This window comes from Limulus polyphemus, unplaced genomic scaffold (genome assembly GCF_000517525.1).
Source record: "Limulus polyphemus unplaced genomic scaffold, Limulus_polyphemus-2.1.2 Scaffold2306, whole genome shotgun sequence".
NCBI lineage: Eukaryota > Metazoa > Arthropoda > Merostomata > Xiphosura > Limulidae > Limulus > Limulus polyphemus.
The window spans coordinates 25400-43965 of NW_013667916.1; the positions used below are offsets into that span (position 1 = coordinate 25400).

The following is an 18566-nucleotide window of genomic DNA, read 5'->3' on the forward strand; positions in this document are numbered from 1 at the left end:
CGAATATGCATCCTCATTCATCTTGATTTTTGTTTATGAAATCTACGTCTTTTAGTTTCAAAATTACGTGTTGTGATATTTCTTTTATGTGTTGCGTGACGATGTTTTGTGAAAAATCTGTACGTTATGGAGAAAATGGATATCATTCAGCGTAAAGGCCTGTGTAATCAACATTATAAAAATATCTTAATAATAATTTTAATCAGTTGTTTATCAACTACTTCTTTATGGATCTCAAACTAGAAGAGTATGTAATATTAACCTTGTTTATTGTACACCAGTGCCAACGAGAACCTTTGTTCAATATTAAAACTCATCTGGTCAATTGGGCAAACTATAATATTAACCTTGTTTATTGTACACCAGTGCCAACGAGAACCTTTGTTCAATATCAAAACTCATCTGGTCAATTGGGCAAACATCACATTTGTTAGTGGTAACGATTTTAATGTCTGTCGTATCACGAAGTACCAAACCTTTAGTTTATAATCCATTGAAGTAGCTACAACGAATCAGAAGCCATTATGGAATATATAAGGATTTTTTTTCAAGAAGTGAAAACTAATATCTGATGGTATTCGAATTCATGACTTAATTATTGGCAGACTTTTTAGCCGACTAATCCGTTGATTCTAGTAGGATAAACGATCCAATTTTAAATTCTTATTTAATAAAGTAAACACACAAAAGTGTTCATAAATGTGAGATACATCTGTAAAGAACATATTAAAATATGATGTCTCAGCTTTCCATGACTTCGGTCATCGTACGGAGTACATAAACAACAGTTGTTATAGTTTAATGTTTTTAAATATAAAAAAGTTCTAATTGATATTTCTGATCCTAAGAGTTTTACTTTATTTATAATTTTCCTTTTTCACTGTTATCTAAAAATAAAAAAATGCAGTCAGTCTGAGCTGTGATTCTCAGTTTAGTTTCTTAAAAACTCGATTGTTAGTTAATGTAAGCTCACGGGATTATACGGGTGTATTATATAGCAAGTCGAGAACTGCTACAACATAGCTTTATTAATCAAGGTTATTATGTCATATGAACGTTCAGTTCCCTTTATTTGTACAAGCTAAAGCATTTATAATAAAAACATATCGCAGCCTCTTTCTTTTCCTTATTAATTTAAACTCTTCGTGTTCTATAATAATGAAACAGAGAAAGCAGTACGTGTAATTTTGCAAACATATAGCAATTCATAACATAATAAAGAAAAATGTAAGCAGGGAAAAACTCTTCCCTCAAAGCAATTAATTTTTAACAACATGGCATGATCAAAAGGCATTTTTATATCTCCCAGGTTAACGTGTGAATGCTGAAATATGCTGTTTACCGAGAAATTGCTTGTCTTTTTATAACCGGTGATTAACAATAAGCACATGTTGATTGGACCTTTGGATCTTTATCATGGGCATGACCAAAATCATTGATTTAGTGTGCTTTAAAGCCTTTTGGGATTACCTACAACTTTTTCAGTTTTGTAATGTTTGGGCAGTGAAAGCTCGTGAGCTCGTCAAATATATTGCTTAATAAGGACAAAATGGGATCGAGTATCTAGTTTCTAGTAAACATAGTGCTCTGAGACACAGTAAATTTTGCACATCTTGAAACAAATAAGTCACGTTTCTTGGAAATAAATGCTATTGAAAAACAAAAAACAACAATAACTGAGCAATATGAGATTTCTCAAGAACTGGTGGTTTAACAGTTTCACTTCAGTAATGCACAACATTTTGATTGGGCGGGAATACATTCTGAATTAGGCGCATGCGGAGAGTTATCAAAGTATTTTTAAAATGTTGAAATGCCAGTCTTCTTCAAACTACCAAGCACCAATGTTTTGAACTTGGTACACTACAGTATTGTGTGATAAAAACATTCAGTTATGTATTTTTTTTTCATTATTCATGTCATATATTTTAGATATTAGAAATGGCCTGAATTTTACTTTGAAAAGAAATTTTTTCTTCTTATTAAAACTAATTTTCCGGATAAATATGAAAATGTATTTCTTTTATAATTTCCCTTTTTATTAACCTTCTTGTTGCATTAAAAATGTGACTCTTGTGAATGTTGCTTTAGTACAGAGGTAGTTAGTGTAAAATGTGTCAAAGCTACCTTTTTAAATTGAATATTTATTCTCGATTAAACTATCTAAAAACACAGAGTTATGGGAAAGGTCACTTCATTATATAGATAACTTCCCCTTTTAGTCATGTTTTCATTGGGATTAATTTGAAGCTCCTCACTAGGTAGCACCTTCAGATGTAAAACTAAAGTTGTTGCAGTGTTCATGAGTTCATTGGAATCATAAACGCACCTTAAATCTTTTGAATTAATAGGATAACACATAAAGTGCAAAGCCTTCACTATGTAAGACTCAAAAACCCAAACACTTAATGGAGCTATTAATTCTACAGCTTTTACATACCACTTTCACACTTTATAAAAGTCGTCCACTGAGATACATCTTAATCAAGTTTCTTCAAAAAACTTGAAATCAGTCATTCTAAATCCGCATAGACTAGAAAAAGTTTTAGTTTACAAGAGTAATAAAAATAACCCCAATTTTTGCACAATGCTAGAATTGCAAGTTTATAAACACAAAAATTAGAAAACGTATTAAGTGTAAACATTTAACAATAATATCCGGTTAATGCTTCTGGGATGTAAGTGCGACTGATATTTTGGTTCTTGTTACGTTTTTTCTTGTGTAGTGGATTTCTGATAATGGTTTTAAGTTGATGGTTGTCAAAAACAGCTTGAATGGCGTCAAAGGTATAAAAGTAACAGTGTTTTCTTTAAATCAAAAATTGTTGGTGAACGACTGACAAAATTATTTTGTTATAGAATGGTTTAACGCGTGTATAATGCCATTTAAACAATCCTGCCTGTGAGTGTGTGAGGGGAGGGCTAGTGTATATCAATTTCGGGATTTATATTTTGTGAGGAATGTGCAATATTTACACGTACAACACAAGCACACAAAAATGATCATTGGTTGGTGGCGTTAACGCAATCTTTATAGCTTGAAGGGCGTTTCCGTGTGACAGACTAGACCTTAGTTAAACAATGTCATCAAATAATCTTGTGGCTTCAGGCTTGTGTTAGGAAAGTAATAGCACTAACGCTTGTCAATGCTATGTCCAACACTCGTTAATATCGAGATCTCTTTTTTTTTTCATCTTGTAGCTGTAAACAAATTAAATCTTGGGATGGAAATTACATTTTACTACTGCCATCTTACACATCAGGTTCACAATCACTTTACTATATATCAATTTACACTGTGAAGTGAATGAAAAAAATTAGTGTAAAAGTAGTAATTTCTTGATAGAAGTGAGTATGATCACTTTTTTACCGATTACAAAAATAATAATAATATGGAAGGATTTTCCATTATGAGCATATGATTCTTTATTATTATTATTATGCATATTTGACAAAAATTATGTTTGCTGCTCGTTTTTGAAGACAGATTACATGCCAACTCGGGGGAGGATTAGTTATATTAATAGCATCCCACACGCCGAGATGCAAGTAGCGGACTAAGGCCGAAAAGTTGATAACTAATTACATTGCGTATATACACGCAGTAGGAATGTACTCACGCAGTTAGGTTGAAAATGGTTGATTACTTCGTTTCGTCTTAGCAATGAATCCATATGATTAAGTTTTTTGAACTCAAAAGAAGAACCTTTATATATTCAGGATAAATTGTCACGTTTTTGGCCCTCATTCAAATTAATTATTGCTCGATTGTTGTCCATTGAATCTTCTGAATACGACGGCATGAAAGCCTGGATAATGAAACCTTCGATGTAGAATAAACCTACGGGTGTGTTAATTGTTCGTGAACCTCGCATCCAATCTATGAAATCTAAACACGAAAGTGGAAATATTCCAATATTAAAATTAAATTTTCTTCACTTGTTAGAAGTCGCAAATACTCTTACTTATACCGAGTCATTTAGGCGGGAAAATGTAGGACTAACAAAAAATGTTTTATTTAAGCAATGATTAAAAACTATCTAGATTAAATTCTATTGTGATAAACACACCATGAAGTAAATTATTGTTTGGTTAATTTTTAATCTTTAAGAAAAGCATAATTAACACGTCTTGTAGACGTTATAGAGTGTATGCCAGTCTAATCAACAAAACCTTAAGAGAAATGATAAATAGTATTCGAACTTTATTTTAAAAAATATAAGGTATATTTATTTGGCTTTTTCAATGTTTCAATCCCATACAAAATATTTTATAATTTAGAATTAACTTATACAAAACAAAAAGGTTACAAATTTTCAATAAAATTTGCATTTCAATTGTATAATTTTTGGCCACGTTTCAGATATTAAGATTAAATTCATAATGTTGTGGTAGTTATCTATTTATATTCACGCTAATGTAATGTCAGAAATAAAGTTATTTTCATTGCTGATGATTATACTAATTGTCAGAGTCCTTAAAACAAATGTGATGTACGTACTTTTTACTATTTCCTTTTTTAACATTTTCTTCTACATTTACCGCAAGTGTTTGTATAAATATGTAAAAAGAGGAAAGTTTACAGCGTGATAAGAATAGAAAACAACATCCTGATCAAAACTAATATTCTTATTTAACGTATACTAATGTTCTTATTATTAAAAGTTTGCAAATTGTATGTATTTAAATTTACTTTATTCCACTGATTTAATCAGGTCACACAAAATATATATATTTTTAAATATACAATTTACACTTTAAGTTTGTTTGTTGTTCTTTGTTCAGATGAGAATACCTTTACTAGTGAAACAATTATCTCAGTCTAAGCTACACTTCTGGAAGTGATGTTTACTAACAATTTTTAGACAGAGATTGTTGCTACGATTATTTGTACTTTCACTGCTTTCATATGTTGCGATAATAAAAGCCTTAAAATATTTCGAGTTTAAATATTAGAACATATGTAAAATAGTTATTTGTTACAAAATTGACTAACAAAATATTACAGCGTATTTTTTTCTTTTATGATAAATTTGTTTAGTTAGACAAAATTCGGTTTAGACTGAAAGTTTTATAATACGAAGAAAAACACAAAATAATAAACCCGATAAACACAATCCAGTGGGAGAGTATATCTTTCTTCTAGAATAAATTTATTCAATTTAGCCCTGAATAAGGAAGTTCTATATCCTGAAATAATTCGGGCTACCAAAATACTTGTTTTGGAATTTGCTTTTTTCCCTACTTATTTGCTCTTTCTCTTCTCTCTAACTCTCTCTTTTATTTATTTTTTTAATTGTTATTGTGATATGAAATAAATAGTTTTATGGCTTTTCATTAATTAAACCCCGTAAAAGTGTCTTTTTAGCAGAACACAAATGTAACATAAAGAATACCTCGACTAATACTTAAACAAGCGAAATATGGTATCGGACAGCCTAGGTATCTGTTAGCTTACAGCATAACAATTAGCCGATTTTCTTACATACCAGCCAGCCCGTCTTCTTACCTTGCCACATACCTGCTTATCACCTACTTAGCCCACTAGATATAAATCAGTCCACCAGCTTACCCTCTCATATAAGACGCTTGCAAACTTACCATCCCTTCAATCTGACACTTACAAGGTTAATTTGCTCTAAACATCTACATGCCTACAATCCATGTTCCAACCAACCGATCTCCTTACCCAACAAAGTACTTATCTGTCCATTTGCTTAGTGAACTAAATGCCCATTTACCTACCTAAATGATCTACAATATACACACGTACCAATGTGCTTAAATTGTCACATATCAACCTATCGACTAACCTTTTGGAAAAACTAGCTTTCCAATTTGTTTGCAAAGCTACACATCGACTTACCCGTACTTTTATCTTTCCACATTTCAACTAAGCAACCCGCTTATCCTGCTTATTTCAACATAGCCACTTCTTTAGCTATGTCATGTATAAATACTCTTCTTTAATCATCTGCATGCCATTCTGTTCATTTGCTTGCCGAAGATAAATATCAACCTAACCATCAGTTTATCCTCACATGTAACATCCTACTCCATGTACTCACATTGCCACATGGCAATCTACTTATAAAGCTATAATATATTTATCTACCTATCAACCATACTCATCTTAGCCTTCTTTTCACTTTTCTCAATTCCGATTCATCCACGTCCTTGCCGAATATAAAAATATCAGTATGATGTCAGAAAAACACGTAGGTTCAGGAAGTCTTGATACAAAATGATAAAAATCCTATAACCCGAGCGATTTCGAATGGTGGACCTTTCTTCTTCAGGGGCAAACTGGAAATCCAGTCCACCTTTCGAAAGCGCCCGGTTATAGGGTTTTTATCATTTTGTATCAAAACTATCAGTATGTTTATTCTGTTGTGTACCAGATTATTTATCCAGCTAAAAAGCTAAATACGTATCACCCTATGGATGCATCCACCAATTAAAATGACTTCTATATTTTATTCTAAATATCTGTCCATCTGTAACATATACCATCTGTTAGCTTGATTACTCTACTATAAGTCAACTAAACTATCTACTTATCCTTTCAAATAATAATGTCATCAAGTCAACTAAACTATTTGAGTAGATAGTTTGGTTGACTTGATGACATTATTATTTGAAAGGATGAGTGGATAGTTTGGTTGACTTGATGACATTATTATTTGAAAGAATAAGTAGATAGTTTGGTTGACTTGATGACATTATTATTTGAAAGGATAAGCATCCTTTCAAATAATAATGTCATCAAGTCAACCAAACCATCTACTTATTCTTTCAAATAATAATGTCAACATCTTCCTGTCTCCCTGTTCAGTCGTCACTTTACCCATCTATCCATCCAACAACTAGTCTACTCATCTATCATTTTCAAAAATACCATCTATCAACCTTCCAATACATCAAGCATGCCCATGTGATTACTCTCTCACGTATCAATCACCTCTCTTTACACCATCCACATCCACCTATCTATTCATCCAACATCAACTTAGAAACTCACTACACTTTAGTGTTACCCTTCTACCTAATCATCCACACAGCAACTCTAAAATTTGCTTATTCCACCACGCGTCACTCTATTGCACAGCTAATAACCTTTATAGCTAACCATCTATCTCCCCGCCCACTTACCAACCTACTTGTATGCTCCGTAGACGAAAGTGGCGTAAGACAATTAAATCTCTTTGGCAATTCTGCCACCTTTTGTATATCATCAATTATAGTGTACTGCCATCTGTGTGAATTATATGTAACTATTATTCACGTGACCCCGTGCATAACCATACCGTCGGATAGGCTTGAATGTGAATGGTCAAATCGCGATTTATTATTATTATTATTATGTTTTTGAACAACTTTCATCCAAGTTAAGTACTTGTAAGTTTTTACATTGACAAAGTAGATATTTCAGATAATTTCATTTTGTTGATTTATAACAATAAACAGTTATAAACAGCTATCAAAGAAACAGAGTCCAAGTTCACTGAAATAAATTAACGTGCGTTTTGCTTTATCATGAGTGCCTTAGGGTAAGATGCCCTCCGCAGAGCTGATTTACCCCAAACTAGTAATTTTTTTTATTCACGTTTTATATTCAAGTTCTCTTGCGCCATTGTTTTAGATAAGGCGCGTGGTACGTGGCCTTCCTTATCCCTACTGAGAATACTTAAATAATTTAAGGGATTTAAACGCAGTTGCCAAATGCAGCATTACAGTACCTGATGATGACAAAACCTTGTCGAAACGTTGTACATTTGCTGTTATATTAAAGTTTTTCTTCATTACCCATTCAAGCCGTCTCCAGCCATTATTAGTCTCAAAGTGGGTTCCTCGTCATCGAATTCGAAAATGCAGCATTAATTTCAAATTACATTTACTATTATTAAATGGCACCATTATACCATATATTAGTGGCCATTTTAAGCCATTCTTGTAGGTAAAATGGCCCATAACCACAAGAAGTGGATTTTTTTTCAATATCTAAAAAAGGTCTATTTCCAATCTTTAGTTTAACTCGATATTAAATGTATAATAAAGAGTTCATCTTAAAGCCTTTTTTTATAACATTCATCTTAATTAGTTCAAACTTAAAACTGTATTCAAAGTTAAGTTGGCCGTTTTCACCTTCCACCACCATTCTAGTATTCTGCCTTTCCTCCAACATATGAAACAAATAATTTACCTTCCTTTAACATAGCCTATATACTTGCGTTATCACTCTGTCATATAACGTTATCTTTGGTGTAAAATTAGAACACTTGTGCATGGTTACTTATATTCTAAACTATCCAAAGTAATAGTCTTTTGCACGACTGATTGTATTACATTTCACATCACTTTCTAGTGCTTGTTTAATATTATTTATTCATTTACTCGTTGCTAACAAAATGTGTTAATTTTTTTTCAACACCGACCACTAAGGGTACTCTCACCTAGTGAGGGGATTGTTAACTCAAGCGAATCCAGCATGGCACCTACAGCGAGGTTGGTATCTACTGGTTTCTAGACTCTGATCAAAAGTTTTTAACATATCAATGATTTTAATAAATGCATTAAAGTATGAAAGGAAGTGCAGCAAATTTTCGACAAACAGAGATTTGACTGGATACTATATCTTATTCAATAATGAGAGGCAAAATGAATCCGCATCCCCCTAATATAAAAACAATGTTGACAATAAACAGAACATTTAAAAAGGCAAAACATTCTTGGATGTTGAAACTTAAGGTGAGGAAGTACAACTCAAAGAATACATATACTGTATTGAAAAGAAAACTCAAATGTGACACATTTTGAACAACTCATTCTCTGAAGAAAAAAAGAAAATGTACTGCCATGTTGACTCTCTGTATATCTGCTCAAATTCTTTTTGTCTCATTATCTCTGAATGAGATTCCTAATACGAATTTTACTGGAAAAAGTTCCAATAAAATGAAATCTTTAACCTACTTATCTTTATATATTTGTTTTAATCTGTAAAACTTCAACAAAGCAGTTCGTAAACGTAATTATTTATATTTAAAACAGATTATGCTTAAAATAAAAACATATGGCCAGTGCAACGACAACTGAAAATTTTTGGAGTTCTACCTTAACTTCAACTTTTCAACAGAGCATACAATCCAATAATTCTGATCTTATTATACACTTCATAGAAAGTAAACTAGAGCAGGCTGTTCTGGAAAAATATTCTTTTAGCGAGCTTAGGAAATCAAGGGGGTTAATAGTTAATTTACTGATCAAAGTGCTTATCTTGGTGTCACATTACTCGTTTTAATCTGCCAACAGCTGAGTAAAGAAACCTTGTAATTAGTTATTCTGTAACCATAGGGATAGATAGGGATTTAGTTGGAAAAATTAATATATATTAACAAAAGTAAGTTGAAACTGAGATATCAGTGACATGTCATGCTGTTTGAAAAGGTTGAATCTAGTAACGTTGAACCTTTTATTTTGGTATTAAACACAAGTAAAACTAGAGCACATCCTTTATTCTCGTTTATGTCCACAAGTAAATATAAATATATTATATTACTTCGAGTCTATCCAAAAGGACGTTTTTTTTTTTTTGATAATGATAATGTAATGGTGGAACAGTAGCTTCAATAATTAAAATTGGATATCAATAACATACAGTGTAGAACTTGTTATTATATAATACATTATTATATTATGATGACCTAATATTGTAATGTATGAATTGATAAAAATGCTATTAACGTCGGGTCATGAATGCTTTTCATTTTCTAGAGGACATGTGATAATTTAAGACATTGATTTATAGATTCTCGAAAGGAGGGAATCTGATTCTGAGAAAGTAATGCTTTTTCTAAAATAACTAGAAAAGATGGTAGTTAAAAATTTCGTCGATTCCCATGGCCCTACAGTGAATTAAGTAATTTATTTACTTTCGTGTGTATACTTTCTCTCATCACCGAGTACCTAGCAAAACCTTTAAATATTATCAATATTGAAATGAATTACAGTACCATTTACATCATGTGTATTTTTCTTTGAAACACTACTGTCATAGATACTGCCTTTTTATTGATTATTGTCCCTCTTTATTTCTTATTTTGCCTGTGTAATCTGTGTTTTGCTGTTGTTCTAAGCATATTTTCGTCCTCACGACTTCTCTTCAATTAACTTGTCCTGTATGCAAGATTTTGGAAAACTAGGGCAAGTAGGATCAGAGTCAGTGAAAACTATTTAATAATCTAAAAATACGTTTTGAAGATGTTGAATGAATACTAGGAGCATAAAGGCAAAGACATTTTTAAGGCAACTAATAAACAAACATAAGCTAACCTACAAATTATCTCGTTGCTTTTTTTTGTTTGTTTATTGAAATCAAAATTATTTTTATACATACGAAACTTTTACAAAGGCTTTGCATTGAGGGAGAATAAGCACTACAGCGAATCTATCTTTGTAATATACACTAATATGATTTCGGGATGCTTCAATATATATAATTTCGTTTTAGGTAAGTATTAATATTTTATGTGTATGCCTATATATATGGTAAAATGGTGAAACTAGTTTATAAAACAACACAGGAAACTATCATTTTCTATACGATATTATAGACATACACTTTCTGATAGCCAACACTTGTCTCGGGAATTACTTCCTATCTTTTTTTTTTTTTTTGCTTATATACTTAACAAGAATTTGGGAAAATATTGCAGAATGCTTGAATATTGTCCACAATTGTTAGTCAAAATATTATCTTTCTAAATATTCCTTTTCAATAAGAATAGAGATCACTACCTACTATTGTTTTATATTACCCACCAAGTTGAAAAAAAAACGCGACCTGGATAACTAATGAATGAATAAATATTTGTTGTAATTTTTTTTATCAACTCTATAAGTGTAGCTACCAGTTTGGCTGCCAATTTCGATTTAATTCCTTTAAGTCGCACGTTCAATACTTTTTGGGCGCATCTATTTTCACACCTAAGGTGTTTTTGATTAGATATAATTTGCAAACACACACACCTCTTATCTTAAGCTAAGAATCTTTTTTACTTGTAATTTAAACATACTCGTCTTTATAATAATTTCTTCCAGTCATTAATGTTCATAATTTTGTATTTATAAAATAAATATAAGTTAGTTTACTGACAAATAAACATTACAAAAGGTGATTACGTTCTACATTTAAAGCGAAAATGGTAGTTTTAACAACTGGGGTCTTTCCTTTATTACACCGTGTACATCATAGGTTGTAAACTGGTTAATTTAGACTTAACTCAGCTTCGCAATCCATATAGAGTTAATCGTATTTTTATTTCACATTCTCAGCCTTAAATTGCAGAGCAACAAAATGAGTCATAAATAGATATAAATAATTTCTGTTGCATATAGAGGGTCATGTTTAGTGTGTTACTAAGCACAAAGCTGCACAATGGGCTATTTGTGCTGTTCCCGCTGCGAGTATTGAAACACAAATGTTAGCGTTATAAGCCCTCAAACTCACCGCTAAGTCAACGAGGACAAAGGGCCGTATCCAGCTGCCCATACTTACGTTATTTTGGTATATTTGACCGTTCATGCCCTAAAATATGTATACGTGATGAATCCCGCATATGCTTTGTGTGCCTTTTGTTCGTCACATAATATGAACAATAGATAGCCGTTTATCTCTTCAAATAACAAATCGTGTTTCTAATTACATAGAAATGTTCGGATAGGAAAGTGTCCGATAAGAAGATCTACACCACCTTCGCAAGGACATTTCCACCGAGCTCAAAAGAATCAAAGTCAGTGATCTCTTTACTCAAGCACTTCAAGTGGACGAAAATCATCCTGGTGGTTTCGAAAAAGCCTTCAGATATACAGATGGAAGAAGCTTTAAACGGTGTGGCTGCAGAACACGGCGTCATCATAACTGAGACGCACTACATCCCGGGCGACTACCTAACAAAAAACAATGAAACGATCAAAGAAATTATCAAACAGACTTACAAGAAAACCAGAGGTGAGATTCGTGCCAGTTATATTAGTTAGGTTTAAATCTAGGTTAAAACTGAGAAGTATGTGGGTGTATAAAATGAGTTTTTTAAGTTAGTAGAGTACCATAAATTTGAGTCATACTCAAGGAGTTTTCTTTTAAGTTAGTAGAGTACCATAAATTTGAGTCATACTCGATAAATAAACAATAAGATTAATTTTAAATTTATGTTTACACTGTACACAGTTTATGGTGTCAGCTTCAAAGTTTAACAGAAACTCACAGTAACATAATAAATCTAAAAGTCCAAATTTGGACCAACAATGCTGTTTTATTACATTCCTAGTGGAAACGATTATTGCACAGAAGAAAGTTATATTAGCGTTGTTGTATGTAAAACTTGGTTTGGCGCAAAAGAACGGCAGTATGAGGTTATTACATATGGTAATAAGACGGTTTTAAAAGAGATAGATAATTCTAAAATCTCTGTATTACCGGGTAAGAATAAACTACCTAAATTTATCGCAGATTACAAAAAATTTAAAATTAACAACGTACCTGAAAAAAATGCAAATTAACACATAACTTTTATCATTGCAATTTTTAAATTCAATACATTTTAGTGAACCATATAATAAGAAAACAACTGCTCCTTCTCAACTTATGTTCCCTAATACACTCATATACGCAAAATATAGCAAATTCCCTTGTGCCAAAAATAACTCAAAGAAATGGACACTTAATTACTTGTACGATTTGAAACATTTGATTCTTTGTAAAACAGACCTGCAGCTTGTTGTGCAATGAAAAATGTTAACAGTTAGTAAAATGAGTATTATAAATTCCTATTATGTTTTTCCAGAACCTTTACATCATGTTAGGCGGATGAGCATACAGGTTATTTGCCATTTCCAAGAGTAATTCTCAAGAAGTTAAATCGAATTATTTTAATCATATAAATACTGACTGTAAATCATGGAATCAGCGTAGTAATAGTTCACTTCACATTCTATGAGTTGTTGAACTGAACCATCTCCAATCGTGCTGTTAAAACAGAACCAGAGACGGTACCACGTGCACTAGATTATTCAACCCATCAGACCCCAAAAATGATCAAAGTAATAAACGAGTTAAAAACTCAGCTAAACAATTTACATACACAACAAGAAAAACAGAAAGCAATATCTATCTCTAATATCTCCATCTAACGGTAATCGTATATGATCAAAGACGTATGTCAGCTAATAAGAAAATACACCTCCTTTCTCGGTTATATGAATGCCTGGGTAGGCTTAGTAAACACGATTATACCCTTCGTTACAGTTTTGCTGAGATACAATAATCGTTTGCTCCAGATTAAGCAGATTAATGGCAAAACGTTGAGAAAACGAAGTGAAATACGTTTTCTTTTCTGAAGTATAGTCTTTTATGACTAATTATTTAAGTAACCTACAAAAACAATCTATAAACAGATTATATCAAAAGGAAGGATAGCGTAAATTTTACACAGTATATCCAAACCTTAGATGAAATATTATTTAATTTAATAGAGAAGGAAAATAAGAAATAGATAAATAAAAGAAAATATATTTGAAAAAATAATACAAACGCAGCCACAAAACAAACATGCAACACGGGGGCACAAATCATAGGGTGGGTCGTTATGTAATGTGCCCTGGTTTTTTTAGGTTCCGGAGGAAGTAATACTCAAATTGCCTTAGGGGTACACAGTCTATCCGGTTTAACCTCAAGTTCGCCGCCCTCACATGCTCAGAGGAAAAGAAACAGATCTTTACTACCTTTCACTATCTGGAGCCAGAAGTGGGAAGGTGGCTTCTTACAAAAATAATAAATGAATAAAATAAAAACAATAGTAAGAAAGAAGATAATTAGAATACAATACATGAACGGAGTAGACAACAAAACTGTTCTGGCATTCCAGCCCCCGATATGACTTTTGGAGATACAAACCAAGATATTGTGGTTTTACTATATTAAACCCAACCTTTTATTATTAGTATAGCTCCTATCACCCACCTTTCCATTCTAAAGACGTACACAGTAGCAGGTCTTGGATATATATATAGGTAAAGTGATACAGCTACATTAGTCCACCTATATGAAATACAAAATTGTCCAAGTAAGTAATTCTAATTATTTACCTTTCAATAAATTTCAGAAATTATTATTATTATTTTTTTTGTGCTCAGTTACTCTTTTTATTTTAGCCAATTGTGTCCAAGTGGTTAACATGTTAGGCTGGGGTCAATGGATCCAGAGTACAAGATGTGATGTCGCTGTGTACACTCTGCACTTACAGATGTCAAACTAACCATTTGACAAGAGTAGCCATTAGTTGGTAGATGTTGCTGACTATTTGTCCAAAATCAGTAACTATACCTGAACCCTAGTGGTCTTTGAACTGGTCGTTTAGGCCACTTGTTTATATGGTGATCTTTAGGGTGAAATAATCAATTCCTTATTTCTCTGTTATATTATACAATCTCTTATAATGGTATTAATAATGTTCATTTAATGCAATTACAAACTAATCCGTCGATAACCAGCTTTAGAAAAATGCCGTTCTGGAACTTTGGAAATATTTTCTTTGAATTACAAATTTTCATTTCATAGTTCTTTTGTTCACTGAATTGTAATGATTATTCTTAGCTTAAGGGTTAGCTTTATCGTTTATTCTGTACAAAAAGTACTAAATAAAGCGGAACATTTGAAGGCTTGAATAGATGTAGAATATTGGCTGTCGCTGTTATCTATTATTTATGCATCGATACTGTGCTGTATATATCTAGAAAAGTATATGTAGTGGCTGCTTTATCCCATGTAGTATTCATCTCATTATAAGGCTGACAATTACTCAATTTGGAACAACCATATTAAAATAGCGCGGCTAATAGTCTGTAGACTCTTGTCATTAAATCTCCATCTTTATATCTTTTTGTCGTTAAAACAAACAAACAACTAGAAAAAATACTCGTGCTAAACAGTGGCTTCCTTTAAATATTAGGACAAAGATTTTATAAGCTTAAAACTAATAGGATCTTTTTTCAAGCTTTTTTTCTCACTTTCTATTATCGTTTCTGACAAACTGCATAAAAGCACTGGTTTTGAAATGAATTATTTGAATAAATTATTTCCTGTAAGCGCAACAAACAAATCTTAAGCCACCTGTTCTTTATTTAAGACAAATATCGATTCCTTTGAAACTTGAAAGAACCTTAAAGAACTTTGAAATCCAAAATAATTTTCAACTTTCAAAATTTTCGCTGAGTTATATCAAAAATTACCTTTTATTATTTCCCCGATTGCTTAAAAAATGTATTTCAAACACGGACATTCAAGAACACAAAATCTATCTTTTTAGGAGATAGAAAGCTTTTCTATTGTGAATAAAGGACGTACACATTAAATATTTACTCATATTCGTCATACGCATTGATTCCATTTTGTCAATTCCTAGTGAAAGGAAATGTCTTCGTAAACTTTCCATTATTTCCTCGAACACCTTTTGTGTCAGACCTATTTAAGAAGTATTGACAATCATTAGTAATCCAAAGCGAGCCTAAAGTAAAAACGTTAACCAAAGGTTTGCAGAATTTTAATGTCTAATAAATATTTTCCTGGATATTAACTAATCATTGATACTATTCTGATTATTTTCCCGAGTCCTCCATCCCCTTCCCGATGGCTCAGAGGTAAATTTGAGGACTTATAAAGCTAAGACCCCCTGTGGGGCAGCAGTGGTAAGTGTACAGATTCAACCCTAAATTCCGGTGTTCGATTTCTGATGGTGGACAAAATCTAGATAGCCCATTGTCTGGCGTTGCACTAAGAAAAGGAAAACAAACAAATAACATTATAATGCTGAAATTCGAGGTTCGATACCCACGCTTAACAACAAACAAACAAAATCCAAGTCCTTTTAGTGTGCTAGGACATCTTATTGTGATAAAACTCGCTCAAACTATTATGAATTTATTTCACTGTCCTTATGTTTTTATTTCTTGTAGTTAAAACACTAATCTTTTTTTTTGAGGTCAGTGCTGACTCTCTTTCATCCACAAAATTAAAACCTGTATCAGAGAGTAAAAATATTACCTACCCAGCGTATTATGTTTTTATTTTATATGTATTTATTAGGCTTAAATACTTTTTACAAACGCTAGGAATTATCCTGCTTATTCTATTCTTGGAGATAAATTAGAAAATAATCTTCTAAAATGCTAGCATTTTTAGATGTATTTCAACCTAGAAAGCTGCGATATTATTTTTTGAAGCAGTATTTTTTTTACTTTCGTGAACTTTGAATTCATTTTATGACGAACAAATGTCCAAAATCTTCAGTTTCAACCAGTTATATCATGTTGATTCAAACCGTTTTTCTCTGCTTGTATGTAACCTGTCTGTGAGCGGGCAAGGTATGAACAATAGTCGTTAAATTGTAGAGCAAACCTTTAAAATACCACATTCATAACGCTGATATATGATCTTAAACGTGTCTTTTAAATTTACTTGAACGACTCTGAAGTCTCGAAGGCATAGAATTTGAATATTTGTCCGTAAACTTTCTGCCAAACTATTGATAGATTAACTTTGAGCTAATGGTGACGGAAACAATTTCTCTTACTTTTTTTTTACTACTGTGCCATACAAAGGGTTCTTTTCGTTCACCAGTATTTAACTTTTAGGATTTTACCATATTGTTTATTACTTGAATTGATAAAAAAGTTTGTTTTTTTTAAGGTGAAGAACATTTGATAAAATACGTTGATGTTTTATATCATTCAAACATAAATGTCGGGAAGAAGCTTAGAAGAAAGGCACAATATGTTTTAATAACATTCCCTTCTATTCTTCGAATTTTTCAATTTGCATCATTTGAATAATTATTTTTACTTCAGCTAAAAAACATATGCTGTGAATATTTTCTTAGTTATGTCAGATTCAATATAGTTTAGAATATTAGTTTAGTTAAATAGACAACAAGACTCGACAAGTAACTATTATAAAGTATACTGTGTAATAGCTTTTACACTAAGTCCCCACAATTAAAAAAAACGTTCGAATCGATCAACAAGAAATTTGCGGATTTCAAAAAACGTGTTAAACTTCAAATCAGAATAAATTCTCAAGCAAAGTGAAGCCAAGGAAGAAAATGAACTTTCAATCTTGTAACTTCTAGTATCACCTCTTATCACAGCACTATAAAGGATCGCCTAACAAAATATGATATACAAGCATAAGTACTCGTCTTTAGTAACGTGAAAAGTTGAAGTTAATCTAGCAAAAGTACCCGTCCCCAGTGACGGGAAAAGTTTAAGTTAATCTACTAATTTACATTATTTTAAAGAGGTTAATTGTATTGCACTCTTGGTTCTACTCACAGCAAAAACTCTGAGCTACTTATACCACCCACCATGAAAAGTAATTGTTGAGCATTTCAATCATGCTAAGAGCCACTCAACAATAACATGTGGTAAATCTACATTTTTATTCTTTAAGTTACGTCGCATTTTGAAATGTGAATGATAGTGTGATTAATTCTTAACAACTTAGTGTAGAATATCCTGCTTGCGAAATAAAATTTGGCATCAGCATTATTCATGCCTGTTCTCCCGTCATTTCAAAAGTGAATGTTTAGCTTTGTCTGCGTGCGCAGCTTTTCAAACGAGAGACAGACGAACGCTCGGAAAGACATCACGGTTCGCAATATATATAAGGTAATTTATACTTAAGATAGAAAAGTAACATCATACTTAACGTTTATTGTGGCAATTAGTTTATAGAACTTCACTGCTTAGTGATGCTTCAAAACTATTCGATTTTTGTGAAATATTTATACTGAAATACCAAATTTTAAAATTTCATATTTCTATTCTTGTTTTTTGCAACAAACATTTAGTCTGCAGCAGGTATCGTTGCTTGTTAGTTTGTTGAACGAAATATACAATGTGCGACATGCTTTGCAAGAAAAAAATACGCCAAAAATTTCGCATTGTTTTTATTACACTAATAATACATAGTAGTGCTAGGAAACGAAAGCAATACTGGTATAACCAGTCTACATGAATCTAACTTGCTTTGTATATTTCAAATACGTTAAATAAATTTAAAAACACCACTACTTTAAACATAGAAACATAGTACTAACCAGACTGGCTCTATTCATATATATATTACGGTTTTATCAAATGACCACTATTCAGAGGTTATGAAGAATTCAAGCTAATTTCAATATTGCACCGAAATGAAGGTTAATTTTGAGATAATTTAATTAAATATTTCAATCCATTTGTGTTATTCATAATTCAAGAAAAAATATTTGATTGTTGATCGTGAGTAAAAGGAAAGACCATTTCATTTTTCAAAAAGTGAAGTCAGAGTTTTCAGGTATGTAGTTCATTATGTCGTGGTCTTTCCTCCTAAACCATCTACAAATAAGAAACAGTAACACTTTATTGAGAAATTCTTCAATATCTTGTTTTTGTCATCTTCTAATGAAGGTGGGAACATTGACAGGGAAATAGATTTGAACGAAGAAGTTTCGGAAAGAGCGCGAACGGTAGTG

The 18566-nt window shown here is 31.9% G+C and overlaps 1 protein-coding gene across 1 annotated transcript in view; it reads left to right on the top strand.

Annotated features, from left to right (window-relative positions):
* Positions 1 to 18566, top strand: part of LOC106466571 (guanylate cyclase 32E-like) — a 63125-nt gene that overhangs the window by 6287 nt on the left and 38272 nt on the right. Inside the window, exon 2 of the mRNA XM_022394604.1 lies at positions 11707 to 12007. Coding sequence (XP_022250312.1) covers positions 11707 to 12007 — 301 coding nt within the window. The remainder of the gene's footprint in view (positions 1 to 11706; positions 12008 to 18566) is intronic.